This window comes from Sebastes umbrosus, chromosome 23, assembly GCF_015220745.1.
Source record: "Sebastes umbrosus isolate fSebUmb1 chromosome 23, fSebUmb1.pri, whole genome shotgun sequence".
NCBI lineage: Eukaryota > Metazoa > Chordata > Actinopteri > Perciformes > Sebastidae > Sebastes > Sebastes umbrosus.
In genome coordinates, this window is record NC_051291.1 from 894,025 (window position 1) to 911,121 (window position 17,097).

General features: G+C 40.5%; 3 protein-coding genes across 3 annotated transcripts in view; all 3 read left to right on the forward strand.

The window, feature by feature from the left end:
• Nucleotides 1-17,097, forward strand: part of LOC119482581 (NACHT, LRR and PYD domains-containing protein 14-like) — a gene marked incomplete at its 5' end in the record, with an annotated part of 158,976 nt that overhangs the window by 49,436 nt on the left and 92,443 nt on the right. The window contains one exon of the mRNA XM_037760253.1: nt 1,705-1,878. Within this exon, the coding sequence (XP_037616181.1) occupies nt 1,705-1,878 (174 nt within the window). The remainder of the gene's footprint in view (nt 1-1,704; nt 1,879-17,097) is intronic.
• Nucleotides 5,386-10,063, forward strand: LOC119482586. Its single transcript, XM_037760257.1, has 2 exons — nt 5,386-7,234; nt 9,801-10,063. The coding sequence occupies exons 1-2, from the start codon at nt 6,358-6,360 to the stop codon at nt 9,923-9,925; spliced, it is 1,002 nt and encodes a 333-aa protein (XP_037616185.1). The 5' UTR covers nt 5,386-6,357; the 3' UTR covers nt 9,926-10,063.
• LOC119482593 (ankyrin repeat domain-containing protein 16-like) lies at nt 8,210-9,553 on the forward strand. The gene is made up of 2 exons (XM_037760264.1): nt 8,210-8,851; nt 8,969-9,553. Exons 1-2 carry the CDS (start codon nt 8,523-8,525, stop codon nt 8,970-8,972), a joined length of 333 nt encoding a protein of 110 aa, XP_037616192.1. The 5' UTR covers nt 8,210-8,522; the 3' UTR covers nt 8,973-9,553.

Consider the following 17,097-nt stretch of genomic DNA (forward strand, 5'->3'; position numbering starts at 1 on the left):
AATAAATAAATAATCTCTGTTTCAGCTATCAGACAATAACAAATATATTCACTATTTACTTTTTCTATAAATGTTATGAAGCTTTATGATTCTTTTACTGACTGAAGAGTTTAAACTGAAGATGCTTTGATTTTATGACTCCACTATTCCTAAAATATATATTGTAGATGAGTTTTGTTCACATTTCCCCAAAATCCATCCTGACATATTTGACATCTTTAGAAACTTTGAGATCTTGAGTTAAATCTTGAATCAGTTTCTGTGGTTTTATTTGTGTTTGGCTGCTCAACATGAGTTTGTATAGATGGATCCACTGGTGGAGCTGTCAGAGTTTAAGAGGTGAAGTCACTACGTCTTTATTGAAGTAGCAGCACGTTGTCATTAATATTAATGAGAGCTCTGTTTCACTGTTTGTATTTGACAGTTTTTAACCTGCATCCTGTTGGCTTCAGGTGTTTGGAGTTTACATTTTCTAAACTTCTACCTTCTAAACCTTCTTCAGCTCTGAACACATTATTAAACATTGAATGATTTCAAGCAGGAACATTGTCTTCTAAACTTACATCATTTATTCTTTATTCAGATTGGGGAGCTGCAGTTTGTCAGAGATCAGCTGTGCTTCTCTGGCCTCAGCTCTGAAGTCCAACCCCTCCCATCTGAGAGAGCTGGAGCTGAGTGACAACAAGCTGCAGGATTCAGGAGTGAAGCAGCTGTCTGACGTTGTGGAGAGTCCAGACTGTAGACTGGAGACTCTGAGGTCAGTAGAGGGTCGGAGTCGGTCCATGCTGGTTTCAGCAGTATTGTTGTGATGTGTTTCCTCCGTTAAGCTGTGAGAGGAGAACGGTGACACACAGAGAGAGAGAGAACAGTCAGCCAATCAGATCAGCCAGAAGCTTGTTGTGATCATGTGTTAGAGTTGATGTGAAGAAGATGTTGTTGTTGTGTTCATGTCTCCAGGAAAAACACTGAGTATCTTAATGCTAAAGTCCATTTTCTTCTTCAGTGGTTTAGTCCATTGACTGTGACAGAGCATTGTTGAGCTACACATTTAAAACCTTCATATATCACAACACCTGACTTCATCATGTTAAAATAAATTATAAAAAAACATAAATATGAAGAATAAATAAATAATCTCTGTTTCAGCTATCAGACAATAACAAATATATTCACTATTTACTTTTTCTATGAATGTTATGAAGCTTTATGATTCTTTTACTGACTGAAGAGTTTAAACTGAAGATGCTTTGATTTTATGACTCCACTATTCCTAAAATATATATTGTAGATGAGTTTTGTTCACATTTCCCCAAAATCCATCCTGACATATTTGACATCTTTAGAAACTTTGAGATCTTGAGTTGAATCTTGAATCAGTTTCTGTGGTTTTATTTGTGTTTGGCTGCTCAACATGAGTTTGTATAGATGGATCCACTGGTGGAGCTGTCAGAGTTTAAGAGGTGAAGTCACTACGTCTTTTTTGAAGTAGCAGCACGTTGTCATTAATATTAATGAGAGCTCTGTTTCACTGTTTGTATTTGACAGTTTTTAACCTGCATCCTGTTGGCTTCAGGTGTTTGGAGTTTACATTTTCTAAACTTCTACGTTCTAAACCTTCTTCAGCTCTGAACACATTATTAAACATTGAATGATTTCAAGCAGGAACGTTGTCTTCTAAACTTACATCATTTATTCTTTATTCAGATTGAGTGGCTGCAGTTTGTCAGAGATCAGCTGTGCTTCCCTGGCCTCAGCTCTGAAGTCCAACCCCTCCTATCTGAGAGAGCTGAATCTGAGTAACAACAAGCTGCAGGATTCAGGAGTTAAGCTCCTGTGTGGTTTTCTGAAGAGTCCACACTGTAGACTGGAGACTCTGGGGTCAGTTCACTGACTCTCTGTTACTGTTAGATATCTTATATCTTTAATTAACAATTGAACCTGATTTATGTACAAACATAACTTACATCCATAAAGTTGTTAATGTCCTTTTCTTCATATTTTCATGTTTCTTGAACTAAATTCAGTCTGCAGTCACTAAAGACTTGTGTTTCTTAAAGAAAGTGTAGAAAATGTCCTCTGTTAGTTGTTAAAGTAAATGAATGTTTATCATTGTTGGTAAATGGTCACATCTGGATACAGAAGATCCTCTGAACTAATATTGGTTCTAAATTGATCAAGTTTACTTCATGAAGTAGAAATATTTCTCTGGTTTCTGTTTGTTTCAACGTGTTCCACAAATAATGTCTGATCATTGATATTGATCCTTCAGCACACACACATAGATGAACACAGAGATCAGCAGCATGTTATTGATGTGTGTTGACATTAACAGGTGTATGAATGTTGATGTGACATCTGGATGATGAACACATCTGATTGGATTATAAAGTGATTTTTATCTTCATCATTTATTCTTTATTCAGATTGAGGGGCTGCAGGTTGTCAAAGATCAGCTGTGCTTCTCTGGCCTCAGCTCTGAAGTCCAACCCCTCCCATCTGAGAGAGCTGGATCTGAGTAACAACGACCTGAAGGAATCAGGAGTGAAGTTGCTGTCTGATCTGGTGAAGAGTCCACACTGTAGACTGGAGACTCTGAGGTCAGTAGAGGGTCGGAGTCGGTCCATGCTGGTTTCAGCAGTATTGTTGTGATGTGTTTCCTCCGTTAAGCTGTGAGAGGAGAACGGTGACACACAGAGAGAGAGAGAGAACAGTCAGCCAATCAGATCAGCCAGAAGCTTGTTGTGATCATGTGTTAGAGTTGATGTGAAGAAGATGTTGTTGTTGTGTTCATGTCTCCAGGAAAAACACTGAGTATCTTAATGCTAAAGTCCATTTTCTTCTTCAGTGGTTTAGTCCATTGACTGTGGCAGAGCATTGTTGAGCTACACATTTAAAACCTTTATATATCACAACACCTGACTTCATCATGTTAAAATAAATTGTAAAAAAAAACATAAATATGAAGAATAAATAAATAATCTCTGTTTCAGCTATCAGACAATAACAAATATATTCACTATTTACTTTTTCTATAAATGTTATGAAGCTTTATGATTCTTTTACTGACTGAAGAGTTTAAACTGAAGACGCTTTGATTTTATGACTCCACTATTCCTAAAATATATATTGTAGATAAGTTTTGTTCACATTTCCCCAAAATCCATCCTGACATATTTGACATCTTTAGAAACTTTGAGATCTTGAGTTGAATCTTGAATCAGTTTCTGTGGTTTTTATTTGTGTTTGGCTGCTCAACATGAGTTTGTATAGATGGATCCACTGGTGGAGCTGTCAGAGTTTAAGAGGTGAAGTCACTACGTCTTTATTGAAGTAGCAGCACGTTGTCATTAATATTAATGAGAGCTCTGTTTCACTGTTTGCATTTGACAATTTTTAACCTGCATCCTGTTGGCTTCAGGTGTTTGGAGTTTACATTTTCTAAACTCCTACGTTTGAAACCTTCTTCAGCTCTGAACACATTATTAAACATTGAATGATTTCAAGCAGGAACGTTGTCTTCTAAACTTACATCATTTATTCTTTATTCAGATTGAGGGGCTGCAGTTTGTCAGAGATCAGCTGTGCTTCTCTGGCCTCAGCTCTGAAGTCCAACCCCTCCCATCTGAGAGAGCTGGAGCTGAGTGACAACAAGCTGAAGGATTCAGGAGTGAAGTTGCTGTGTGGTTTTCTGGAGAGTCCACACTGTAGACTGGAGACTCTGGGGTCAGTTCACTGACTCTCTGTTACTCTTATAGATCTTATATCTTTAATTAACAATTCAACCTGATTTATGTACAAACATAACTTACATCCATAAAGTTGTTAATGTCCTTTTCTTCATATTTTCATGTTTCTTGAACTAAATTCAGTCTGCAGTCACTAAAGACTTGTGTTTCTTAAAGAAAGTGTAGAAAATGTCCACTGTTAGTTGTTAAAGTAAATTAATGTTTATCATTGTTGGTAAATGGTCACATCTGGATACAGAAGATCCTCTGAACTAATATTGGTTCTAAATTGATCAAGTTTACTTCATGAAGTAGAAATATTTCTCTGGTTTCTGTTTGTTTCAACGTGTTCCACAAATAATGTCTGATCATTGTTATTGATCCTTCAGCACACACACATAGATGAACACAGAGATCAGCAGCATGTTATTGATGTGTGTTGACATGAACAGGTGTATGAATGATGATGTGACATTTGGATGATGAACACATCTGATTGGATTATAAAGTGATTTTTATCTTCATCATTTATTCTTTATTCAGATTGAGGGGCTGCAGTTTGTCAGAGATCAGCTGTGCTTCTCTGGCCTCAGCTCTGAAGTCCAACCCCTCCCATCTGAGAGAGCTAGAGCTGAAAGTCAATAACCTGGAGGAATCAGATGTGAAGCTGCTGTCTGATCTTGTGGAGAGTCCACACTGTAGACTGGAGACTCTTCAGTAAGTAGAGGGTCGGAGTCGGTCCATGCTGGTTTCAGCAGTATTGTTGTGATGTGTTTCCTCCGTTAAGCTGTGAGAGGAGAACGGTGACACACAGAGAGAGAGAACAGTCAGCCAATCAGATCAGCCAGAAGCTTGTTGTGATCATGTGTTAGAGTTGATGTGAAGAAGATGTTGTTGTTGTGTTCATGTCTCCAGGAAATAAAGCTGGATTACAGCTGACAGCATCACATCATGTATAGAGACAGTGGTCCTCATCCATCAAACTGTCGTACCATCAAATCTGATCAGAAAGTCTTTGTTCTCTCATTGATCAGTTCATCTCTGTCACAGCTCTGAGATCAGTCTGACTGAAGCCTCAGATCACTGGCTCTTATTTCATAGAACCGTGGTTACATTTAGTAACCATGATGTGGTCTGTCCATAGAGCTATTAAAGGAGGGTAACGGGATGAGGGTGTGGAGGTTTAGTGTCTTTATTAACTCGTTCCAGTCACTAGGAGCAGCACACTGGAATGAGTGAGGACCAGAGGAGGTGCAGACTTTAGGAACGACCACACTGATGAATTAGCTAGAAGATAAATTGCGGTTCCTGTTGGAGATATTGAGTAGTGAGCGGAGATATGGAGGTTGGTTCTGCTAATGATAGTTTTATAAATGAACTGTGTGCTGCATCAGTGACTGACAGCTGATGAAGGGAGTCTCTGTAAACACTGATTCATGACTTCTGTTCTCTTCTTCTCTCATCAGATGTTGGTATTGATCTCTGTCAGGGTGAGTGATCAGAAAAGTGGATGTGTTGAGAGGATCAGCCGTGTCCTGATGATCCACAGAGGTTCACCACCTGGACCTGCATCTGATTTTGTCTTTTTTTATTCATTCATATATTCTGAACCCAAAGTGCCTCTGCAGAATAGTTCAGTTCATGACAACATAACTAGATTAACACTTGATACCCATTTTCGTAGCGGCCAAACGGCGGTACGACAACTTCTGTGTCCGTCACGTGATGCCATCGGGCCCAAAAAGACTTTTTCCCGTAGACTTATGTAAGGACCTACTAAACATTGCTAAGTGAAGAGACTGTGTTTTCCCATACAGTCCTGACGACTAGGACTGTATGGGTCTGTGTCCTTTTACAGCACCGTCCCTTCGCTGCCTCCGTACGCGTGTGTGTTTGTTTCTGTTTGTGCCGGTGGGTGAGCACTGCTGGCGTCTCCTGACTGCAGCTTCTCCCTCTGTCAGCTGTCTTTCCTCTCGTTTTGTGCTGTTTCTTCACTGTTCTCCTGAGTTTTGTTGTGTTCCATCTCGTTCCCACTCTTGTTCTCCGTCTTTTGTTTTTTGTTTTCCCTCTGCTCCCGTTCGCTGCACTCTCCTCGCCAGCTAGCCGGTTAGCTGCTAACTCGCTAGCGGAGCTGCCCTGCATGTTTCTCTGTCCCCCTCAACTCCTCTCGGACACTCCACCACTGGAATTACAATAATCATCTGGCTGTTCTCCTCATCATCTGTAACCATCTGTATCGTGAGTACCACTGCAGTACCATCCTCCATGAACTCATCCTGGACAATTCACTGGACTTCCTCCTGCTCACTGAAACCTGGCAACAACCCAATGACTTCTTCTCCCTCAACCAAGCATCCCCCCCAACTTCGGCTACCTCTGTAAACCCCGCCCCTCCCGGCGTGGAGGGGGCCTCGCAGTCTTATTCAACAAGAACCTCAGGACCACCGAACTCACTTTCCCTACAGTCACATCATTCGAATCCCTCGCCTTCAAAACCTGCTCCAACACAGTCATTCTCATTTACCGCCCACCTAAACCAAATTCATCCTTCCTCTCCGATCTGTCTGAACTCCTCATCCTAGCATCATCCCTCCCCTTACCCCTACTGCTACTGGACGACTTCAACATCCACATGGACTCCCCCACCTGTAAACTTGCCTCTGATTTCTCCACTCTACTGGACAACTTCAACCTCACCCAGCACATCACCTTCCCCACACACAATAAAGGCCATATTCTGGATCTCGTCTGCTCTGCCAACATCCCGGTTCTGAACATCCAACCATCCCCCTTTCCCCTTTCTGATCACAAACTCATCCAATTCACAATCCCTTCCCCATCACCCCGTCTGAAACTCCCCAGAGTCATCTCATTCCGCAACATCAAGTCCATTGATCCCCTCCATCTCTCCGACCTGCTATCTGCTGCCCTCCACCTGGACCCACCCCCCACCTCACCTGATGATCTCACCAACCACCTCAACGCCACCCTGTCTGACTCCCTCAACTCACTGGCCCGCCTGAGAACCAAAACTGTTTCATTCAACACCTCCTCCCCCTGGTTCACACCCCACCTCAGAAAACTCAAACAGACCGGCCGCCAACTTGAACGCCTCTGGAGAAAATCATCACTCACTGTTCACCTCGAAGCCTACAAATCTCACCTCATCACCTACAAAGACGCCATCACTGCTGCCAAATCTGACTACTTCTCCACCATCATCAATGACCCCACCCGTAACCCCCGAACCCTCTTCTCCGCTGTCAACACTCTCCTCAAGCCTCGTGCCAACACCCTCTCTGACCCCTCACCCAATCTATGTAACTCATTCCTTCAGTTCTTCAGCGACAAAATCACCACCATCAACAACTCACTGCTCCCCGTGTCTGACCCAGCAGCAACCACACCGACCCCTATTCTCTCCATCCCTCTGGACCGCCTGACCCCTCCCCCCCAGCAGGGTCGAACCTCCCGGTTCTCGGTGGAGAGTTCCTGTCTGTGTGCTCTTCGTCTCATGTAGTGGGAAAGTACTGAGTGTTGACTTTTACTGGGACACTGTCTGAGTAAAACAACTCCTTTTCTCACAGTCCCTGTTGTAGATTTCTATATAATCACATTGTAATAATCTCCTGCAGTGCACTCTTCTGCAGACTTTGTGTGACTCTGTATAACCAGTGCCTCTTCTTGCAAGAATAAAATACAACAAAGACATTTCATCTGTTTGAGATCCTTATTTCAACGTTCATTAGGACTCATCTCGGAATATTGACAGAATTTCCATTACATATTCTACAAAAGAACTCACTAAATGAGTGTTATAGAACATTATTTCAGTATCTTAGACAAATTAATATGATTGGAAAAATATGAGGTTGTTTGTTTTCTTTTTCTTTTTCTTTTTCTTTTCTTTATTTTTTTGGGATATAGTAATTATTAGCCAGAATGATCCACACTCCTTCCTTTGGGTTCCTGCACACATAGGGGTGGAAGGAAATGAAAATGCAGATATATTGGCCAAACAATCATTAAAACGACACTTAATTGACATACAAATACCGTTAAGTAAAGCAGAGGTTAAAACTACTAGGACTACATGCACAACACCTGGCAGGAATACTGGGACTTTAGTGACACAGGGAGACATCTGTACAGTATTCAGACACATGTAGGAGCTGGTGGAAGAGATGGTCATTACCCGTCTGAGAATAGGACATACAGGATTAAACCAAACACTCCGTAGAATAGGCAAGCACCCAACTGGACTATGAACGCACTGTAATAAACCGGAAACTGTCAAACATGTTCTTATAGAGTGCAACAAATATGACAAAGAAAGAAGGGAATTGATATCAGGAGTAGATGATGGAAATATTACAATCTGCTAGGAAAGACATCTAAGAAAGTACACAATCTTCTAATTAATTACTTAAGGACAACAGGAATAATGGAGAGAATTTAATTAATATTATTATTATTGTTATTATTATTATTAATTATTATTAATTTGTATTTTATTGTTTTTTATTTTATTTTATTTTATTTATTTATTTATTTTTTCCTGCCAATCTACTGCTCCACACTCCAGTCCAGTAGGTGATGGTAATGCACCAAATCGTTGTTTGCCAACCACCAATGTAGCTCAAAGAAGAAGAAGATAACCAACAGTGAACTCTTCTCTTCTCTGCAGCATGTCTTCAGGAAGACCAGCTTGACTATTTTCTGTCATTTTGACCAGAAAGTGACTTTTTGTAGTTGGTGCTGCAGCCTTTAACCTTTAACCTTTGACCTCTAACCAGCATGGATGAGAACACTTTAAAGCAGCTGGTGAAGCTCACTCAGGATGGACAGGTTGACTCTCTGCAGAGACTGATGAGCAGCTCTGAGGTTCAGTCTGTCAGCAGGAGACACTTCGGTCGGTCTGGGGACACCCTGCTGCACTATGCTGCCAGGAGAGGACACCTGGACATGCTGCAGTATCTCATAAAGCAGGTGTGCATGGATGTGGAGCTGCACAACAACGACTACAAGAGGCCTCTGCACAAAGCTGCTTCCATGAGCCACCAGGCCTGTGTTAGCTACCTGCTGCAGGAAGGAGCCAACGTGGACAGTCTGAAGAAAGCTGACTGGTGAGGATGATTAATGCATGTTAAACCAGGGAGCAGATGATATAAAAAGAAATGTTGTGTATGCATGCAGCGCCCTCTGTTGGCTTTAAATATGCCTTATTTTGCTGTGTGCATCAGCTGAACCTCATCATGCAGCAGACAACATCACACATCCCCAGAGACTCAGGGGGCTTTGTGAGGATGCTTGAAGACGAGGCTTTCTGTGTTTTCCTGACATTGTTCCATAAGATCATGCCACAGGTGGACATGCTTTTCAACCAGCTGCAGAAGAGGAACATGGACCCTGTCTTCATCAGAGCACTGGTCCAGAGGTTCACAGACAGCATGCTAACCATCAGATAAATAACTCCCAGATATTTACTATTAGCTGATAAAGCTGTTGTTAGAAAGATGAGTTGCTCACTTCCAACAGTCTGTAAAAGCCTGAATGTGCCTTGTCATCAAAGTGAATGAACATCATAGAAAAGCACATCACAATAATATCTGTTTAGAAGTTTAAAAAGGAAAGAGACAATCAGAGTTGGATAATAATGCAGGTAAAGTAGTTATTAAACACAATCCACCAGGTCAGCTTCTAGAAGAGGCCTAGTTGTTATTGAAGATGAATTTAATTGTTATGCAGACTATACGCAGGCTAAATGCACAGCAGAATAACACTACATTGCATCTGGATCATGAATGTAATATAAAAAAAGTGAATTATATAACATACTGTAAACAACAGTGAGTATATTGCAAAAGTCAGCTCCTTCATATTTAATATGTTTGATGTCAAATAAACAAACAGAACTGATTAACATGCGTACTCTAGACTTTATATTCACTAATCATGTCCGTACAGGAGGATTCCAGTTTCATGTGTGACTCTGCCAGTTTTCACGTTACATGACTGAACACAGACACATAAAGTCGCCCGTGGAGCTTCTTCCCTCAGAAATCCGTGTTGAAGCGGTCGTTCTCACCACCGTTCATGTTCTGTTGTTCCTGCTGGAGCTGCTTTCTGCCAGCAGATGTCACCGTTCCCTCTGTTTTACCACAAAGGAGGTTTATCAGAATGGATGCAGTGAACACTGAACTGATGCTGTGAATGCTTTCTTCCTGACTGACTTGGTGTTGTAAAGGTTAAGTGTCATCATGATGTAGTTAAACTGGATTTAAAATGATGGAAACTGGATTTGAAATTAAACTCGGCACACAAGTTTCACAAACGTCCACTTGGACTCAAGTATGACCTGATTAGAGTTTGGTGGTCAAAGGTCAAAGGTCATGATGAAATGATGAAGTGATGACATTTTGGACAGACGTGGATGTAAACTGTAACTTGACTGGTTGGGGGAGGCAGACAACCGTGAGGCGGGAATTCTAGTTTCTTTCTTTTTGAAGACAAAACAAGTTTATTTATTCCATCAATGTTTAAGTATTGTGAGTTAACTCATTTTAAAATAAGTTCTCTAACTTTGTGATATCAACAAAGAAACGTAGCTAACGTTAGTGTTAACGGACACTTTCACTTTTTAAAACTTCAACATGTTTCTGTGGTTTTCTGTCCGCATTTTAAGATGAACTAATATCTGTTACTGCTCTGGACAGTGAACTCATCATCGTAGTAAAGATGAGACTGCAGAAGTGAGCAGAAGAACTACTGACATGAGTGATGACATCGAATGCCAACTTCTGGAAGGAATAAAGGCAAGCCCATACTTTGCCATACAGCTGGACGAGTCGACTGACGTTAGCAATGCCGCTTTATTGTTCGTTTTTGTAAGATACTGCAAGGACAGTAATCTTCACGAGGATCTATTGTTTTGCAAGGAGCTTCCAACAAGAACAACGGCAGATCATGTAATGCGCTGCCTTGATGATTACTTCACCGAAAAAGTTCTTGATTGGAAATACTGTACAGGTGTTTGCACAGACGGCGCTGCATCAATGACGGGAAGACATCGTGGTGTTGTCAAACAGATCCAGGAGAGGACGCACTGTTTCTTACATCGGGAAAGTCTAGCTACAAAGCAGATGTCACCAGAACTGCATGAAGTCATGAACGTGGCTGTGAAAACTGTTAACTATATTAAGAAAAATGCACTCAACTCAAGGTGTTTTGCTGCTTTGTGTGAAAGACTTGATGCAGATCATTTGCAGATCTGTTGTACCACAGTGAAGTAAGGTGGCTTTCAAGGGGACATGTGCTTAATCGCCTTTTTGAACTGAGAGAAGAAGTGCACACATTTGTGGAAGAGCAGCACTCCCCTCTTGCTGAGCATTACACTGATGGGAACTTTTGTGCAAAACTGGCCTACTTATCAGATCTATCTGACCAGTTAAATCAGCTCAATATATCAATGCAAGGCAGAAACAGCACAGACAAAATTGAGGGCTTCAAGAAAAAACGTATTCTGTGGAACAGAAGAGTCAAGGAGGGACGATTTGACGTGTTTTCACTCCTCAGTGAAACTTTGGAAGCCACTCCTCATGTCAACATATCCAGTGTTATAACCCAGCATTTGACTCAGTTGTCAGGAAAGTTTACAGACTACTTCCCAGAAGATGCACGAGATGGAAACCTTTGGATTTTGGACCCTTTCTCTGTGGATCCTGCTTCAGAAGACATAGCTCTCTCCACTGTGTTGGAAAATGAACTGATGGAACTATCAGCAGACAGCAGCCTGAAGCTTCAGCTCACACAAGTAGACCTTGCTTCATTCTGGATACTGGCTGCCAGTCAATATCCCTCTCTGTCAAAACGGGCAATCACATTTCTGTTGCCTTTCACCACCACCTATTTATGTGAGTCAGGGTTTTCCATTGTGACTGTCACCAAATCAAAGGCAAGGAACAAACTGAAAGCAACTTTGAATGCTACTCTGCGTGTCAGCCTCTCACCCATCCCACCACCACTTCATCTCATCATCTCCCAGAGGCAAGCCCAAGTGTCTCACTGAGGGTAAGCACAATATGTATTTTGGTCATTACAGCTGACAGTGGCATAACACATATCTACAGCCCACTTTATTATCTGTTGTATAAACATGTTAGGTTTTTTACTCATTTATTTGGGAAGGTGGTCCTCGGAAATGTTTTGACAATCACAAGTGGGCCTTCAGTTGCAAAAGGTTGAGAACCCCTGTTCTAGTAGACGTTACAGTCCCAGTAGCTCCAGTTTGTGCCTCTCATGTCTGACCTTTAAACTCCAGTCACAGAGCTAAGCAGACTATTCTCTGATAAAGTCCTTCATCAGCAACACTTAGAGCTGTTTTAAAGACTCCACAAAGACTCTTCTGAACATCTGCTGCTAAATAAAAACACATTTTAATCACTTTACCAAGTTGTGATTGTATTTCTAAATCCAGCACGTCCTTGCTCTTTTTCTGTAAAACACAGTGAAACGTTCAACCTTTAGTATGATATCAGAAGAAACATCAAGATAAAGAAATGTAACTCATATGATGATATAATACATTTTAAAAGTGTGCTTCACATTGTACTAACTGAGCAATAAGATGTGTCATCTCTGGATACCATCTGTGTTTGGATTATGAAAAAGAGTTGCACAGTTGCAACGCAGGAAAACGGCTGAAATTATTTTTTTATTGTGCAACAGACAGAATAATTTTTCATCCTGATATTCAGAATAATTTTATTTGTATAAATCTGTAAAAGAAAACAAAACAGAAAAAACTACTTCAGTTTTATACTAAATAGATTTATGAACATGATGTAAAGATGAAGCTGAGATCTCTCCATTCCTACACCACCATGTTCTTGTTTGGTTGCTTCGGCTGTGTTACTAGATCAGGTTTTACACCCTTCATTCACCACACAACCACTCATCCATCTGCTGACACACTGATCACACTGATTCATTCATTCATGCATTGATTGGTTATTGTATGTTTAATAATAAACTTGTACACCTCTCTTGTCATGGCTCATGAGCCGGGTCATGTGACAGCTGTCAGTCACCTAGAAAAGATGGAATCTAATCTAAGAAAACTTGTTCTGAACTTAAAGAGGTTGAACATTTTATGTCATTTTTAGCTTGTTACTTTAGTTCAGTTGACTTTCTTGTCAACTAAACTAAAAGAAGTTGTATACATTTAATTAAATTTTTGCATTTCGTTTCATTTTTGCAAAGACCGTGAGTCGAAGCCTCGCTGAAGAGAACGGAGCTGCGTTTTCTTTTATGTGTTTCAGTGCGAGCATGTTGAACCAGATCGGCATGATGTGTTATTATATCACACTTAGAGAAACGTCAAACTGCCTTTGAATCGTCGCCCACTTGAGGGCGAATCCAAACTTTAACTCCACTCTCTGTTTCCTGTTCTTTGTTTGCCACTTAGTACCTGGTATTGTTAGCTAAACTCCATCAACCCCATCAACATTTGTCTCACAACAAAACTCTGAGTGGCGACGGTGAGTGACTGTCAGCGACTGTCAGCCATCTGTGTGTGGACAAACTAGAGCGGTATAAAGGAGAGAGACAGGAGCCCAAATAAACAACTACACTTTAGAAACAAGCCCAAAAAAACGCTCTCACGACTACCAATATTAGTGAGGCCTTTTCAGGAAAACAAGCCCAAAGTCACTGATAATAAGCCGACTTGGCAACTCTGGCTCTGCTCCGTAAATGGAAACGCCCACTCAGCCGTTGCAAAAGGTCGTGTCTAGAAGGGAGCCCGCAAAAATGCGAAATCTGATTTGAGATCTGCAAAAACTTGCATATACTCTCGCGGGACTCGCTGTCCGACGACTTATCGGCCCAATTCTGATCCGGGGCTGCGGTCGAACAGTCTTCTTCTCTCAGGAAGGTTCCTAACGGAGTGAAATGACCCGGAAGTATCTCAGTAGCAGCCGTGATGAGAGCTGTTAGAATCCTCTAAATGCTGAGGAAAGGAGCTTCAATGCTTCCTTTATTATCTCCTTTAGCAGAGGATACACTGGAGCATCCTTTACCAAAGGAAAGGAGATAATTCAGACCCACAATTCCTTGCGGCCGCAACTTTTAATCTTATCGTGCAGGCCTAATTCAGAGGATGGATGGCTTTCCTAGCTAGATTGACTATGAGGGGGTTTCTGAGCAGTTTACACAGCAGAAGTGCTCGCCATCCAACCGCAGAAACATGCAGAAATCTAGGTCTTGGTGTCTTAATGTGGTAATCTGGAGGGATTATTGATCTTTTTTTATCAATTCTCCAGTGGTTAAAAAAAAAAATGGTTAAATTTAGCACCAAATCTGTGGAACAAATGGAATCAACCCAACAACTACTGCAACAACTTCTGAGACATAACAGAGCATGGAGATGACCATCATATACTTCTATCATAATGCTCTAAACCCTGATACACTTTCACTATTTATTTAAAGTAATTAATTCATGTTTATTTCTGATTTATGACTAGAACAACTTGACACACAGCGCTGAGCAGCATCTCAGATTAATCTCCAGCTTTCAGATGATGTTCACCACTTCTATGTGACATCTACTGCTGACCTGCTATCTCCCCCTAAAGACCCCCTGGATCCCCTAAAGACCCCCTGGACCCCCTAAAGACCCCCTGGACCCCCTAAAGACCCCCTGGATCCCCTAAAGACCCCCTGGACCCACTAAAGACCCCCTGGATCCCCTAAAGACCCCCTGGACCCCCTAAAGACCCCCTGGACCCTCCTAAAGAAGACTAAATCGGGTCTATTGTGGGTCTCAGAGGGTTAATTCAGCCTGTTCAAGCCAAGAGAGATTCTTATGAACACATCATGTTAAATGGCTGTGAACACACACACACACACACACACACACACACACACACAGATGAACTCAGTTGATTTCCTGTAAATGGAGAGAGGAGGAGCTGCACTGACGGTGTGACGCAGGCTCATGAGAACAGAGGAAGGAAACCCTGAAAGGGGAAGTGTTTAGTTCAGTTCAGCTCCAGACTCCATTTTGAGATAACGGAGCAGAAGACTGAAGACAGAAGACTGAAGCAGGGTGAGTGTTAATCCAACATTGTATTACTTCACTCTCAAAGTGTCTGAGTCAGTTTCCTCCCTGTGGACTGTAGAGGAGAGAAATGTTAGAATGAACTCAACAGTTTGATTCTTCTGTGAACACAAAGTCATGACTGGCTGAATAATCCTCATTAAACCTGCTGTAAGCCAAGAAAACAAGCAGAGAGGTAAAGAGAAGTGACCAGGTGGAGCGCTGGCTGGTTTTATTATAGTGTGTGTGTGTGTGTGTGTGTGTGTGTGTGTGTGTGCGTGTGTGTGTGTGTGTGCGCGCATGTGTGTCTGTGTGTGTGTGTGTGGTAGAGAGAGAGGGTGTGTGTTACTTCCTGTTCTCTTGTACTAACTTGTTTCCGTTACATGCTCACAGTCAGTGTTTCTGTTTGACCTCTCAGACTGACTTCAGATCAGAAGATGGAGGAAGAGGAGGAGTCTAAAGGTCTTCCTCTGTTCTTCAGTAATGAACCTGGACCCTCAGAGTCAAAGTAAGAGACTGTTTCTACTGTAAGCTGACCTGATGGATGATGATGCATTGAGGATGAAGACTAAATGTTCTGCTAACAGATTTATATTCCTGATGCAGAACTATTAGTGCAGATACTGTTTCAACCTCAGATGGATCTTAGTCTGGGTTTTATAGCCACAAACTACTGATTGTATTTCTGTAACAAAACACCTGAGAACCTCCATTTCACAATTTACACGTCAAGAAAATGTTCATATTTCTGCCTGAACGTTGAAGTCACTGTAAAGATTTACAACTATTCAAAATCTGAAAGAATGAGCTTCAAATGTGTAATTCATTCTCTCACATTTCTCCTCAAAATACTGTGTTGGTTTCACTTCTCCTAAAATCAGCTGTTATGGCAGCTGAAGGACGAATATATACAGTATATACTGAACATGTAGCATCATCATCATCTAAGTTACTGTATTAATACACTGACTATAAGGATGTATATATATATACTGTATTAATACACTGACTATAGGGATGTGTATATATATACTGTATTAATACACTGACTATAAGGACGTATATATACTGTATTAATACACTGACTATAAGGATGTATATATATATATACTGTATTAATACACTGACTATAAGGATGTATATATACTGTATTAATACACTGACTATAAGGATGTATATATATATACTGTATTAATACACTGACTATAAGGACGTATATATACTGTATTAATACACTGACTATAAGGATGTATATATACTGTATTAATACACTGACTATAAGGACGTATATATACTGTATTAATACACTGACTATAAGGATGTATATATACTGTATTAATACACTGACTATAAGGACGTATATATACTGTATTAATACACTGACTATAAGGATGTATATATATATATACTGTATTAATACACTGACTATAAGGACGTATATATACTGTATTAATACACTGACTATAAGGATGTAATATATATATACTGTATTAATACACTGACTATAAGGACGTATATATACTGTATTAATACACTGACTATAAGGATGTATATATATATATACTGTATTAATACACTGACTATAAGGACGTATATATACTGTATTAATACACTGACTATAAGGATGTATATATATATATACTGTATTAATACACTGACTATAAGGACGTATATATACTGTATTAATACACTGACTATAAGGATGTATATATATATACTGTATTAATACACTGACTATAAGGACGTATATATACTGTATTAATACACTGACTATAAGGACGTATATACAGTATATACTGTAGATGTAGCAGCGTCATCATGTAGAAACCTACGTCAGGTCACCATGTGGGAAAACGTCTTTAGAAGGTCTTGAAGGGAAAACAGCATTTTGATGCTAAAACATTCGTCCGTAGTTCTCAGATCTGAATACATCAGGAACACATCTGGGAAGATACAGAATGATATAACAACTAAATCATGCCATGCCATGATTTAGTTGATTGTGTGTTTGCACATTTAATTTCTACTAAAATGTATTTACTAACTGAAGTTTAACAAACTTTTCGTGACAGAAAGAATGAATCTGTGCATTCTTCCTCTTTGTATCTGTGACAGCTGTCAGTCACCCAGAACAGCTGTAATCTAAGAGGACTAATACAAACTTTAAAGCACATTATTGACAGTAGCAGTAGTTTGTGTGTTTAGAGCTACTGAAATGTCTTTGTCATCAGAGAGTTTATCAAGGATTCATGTGATGTGAATAAAATCATG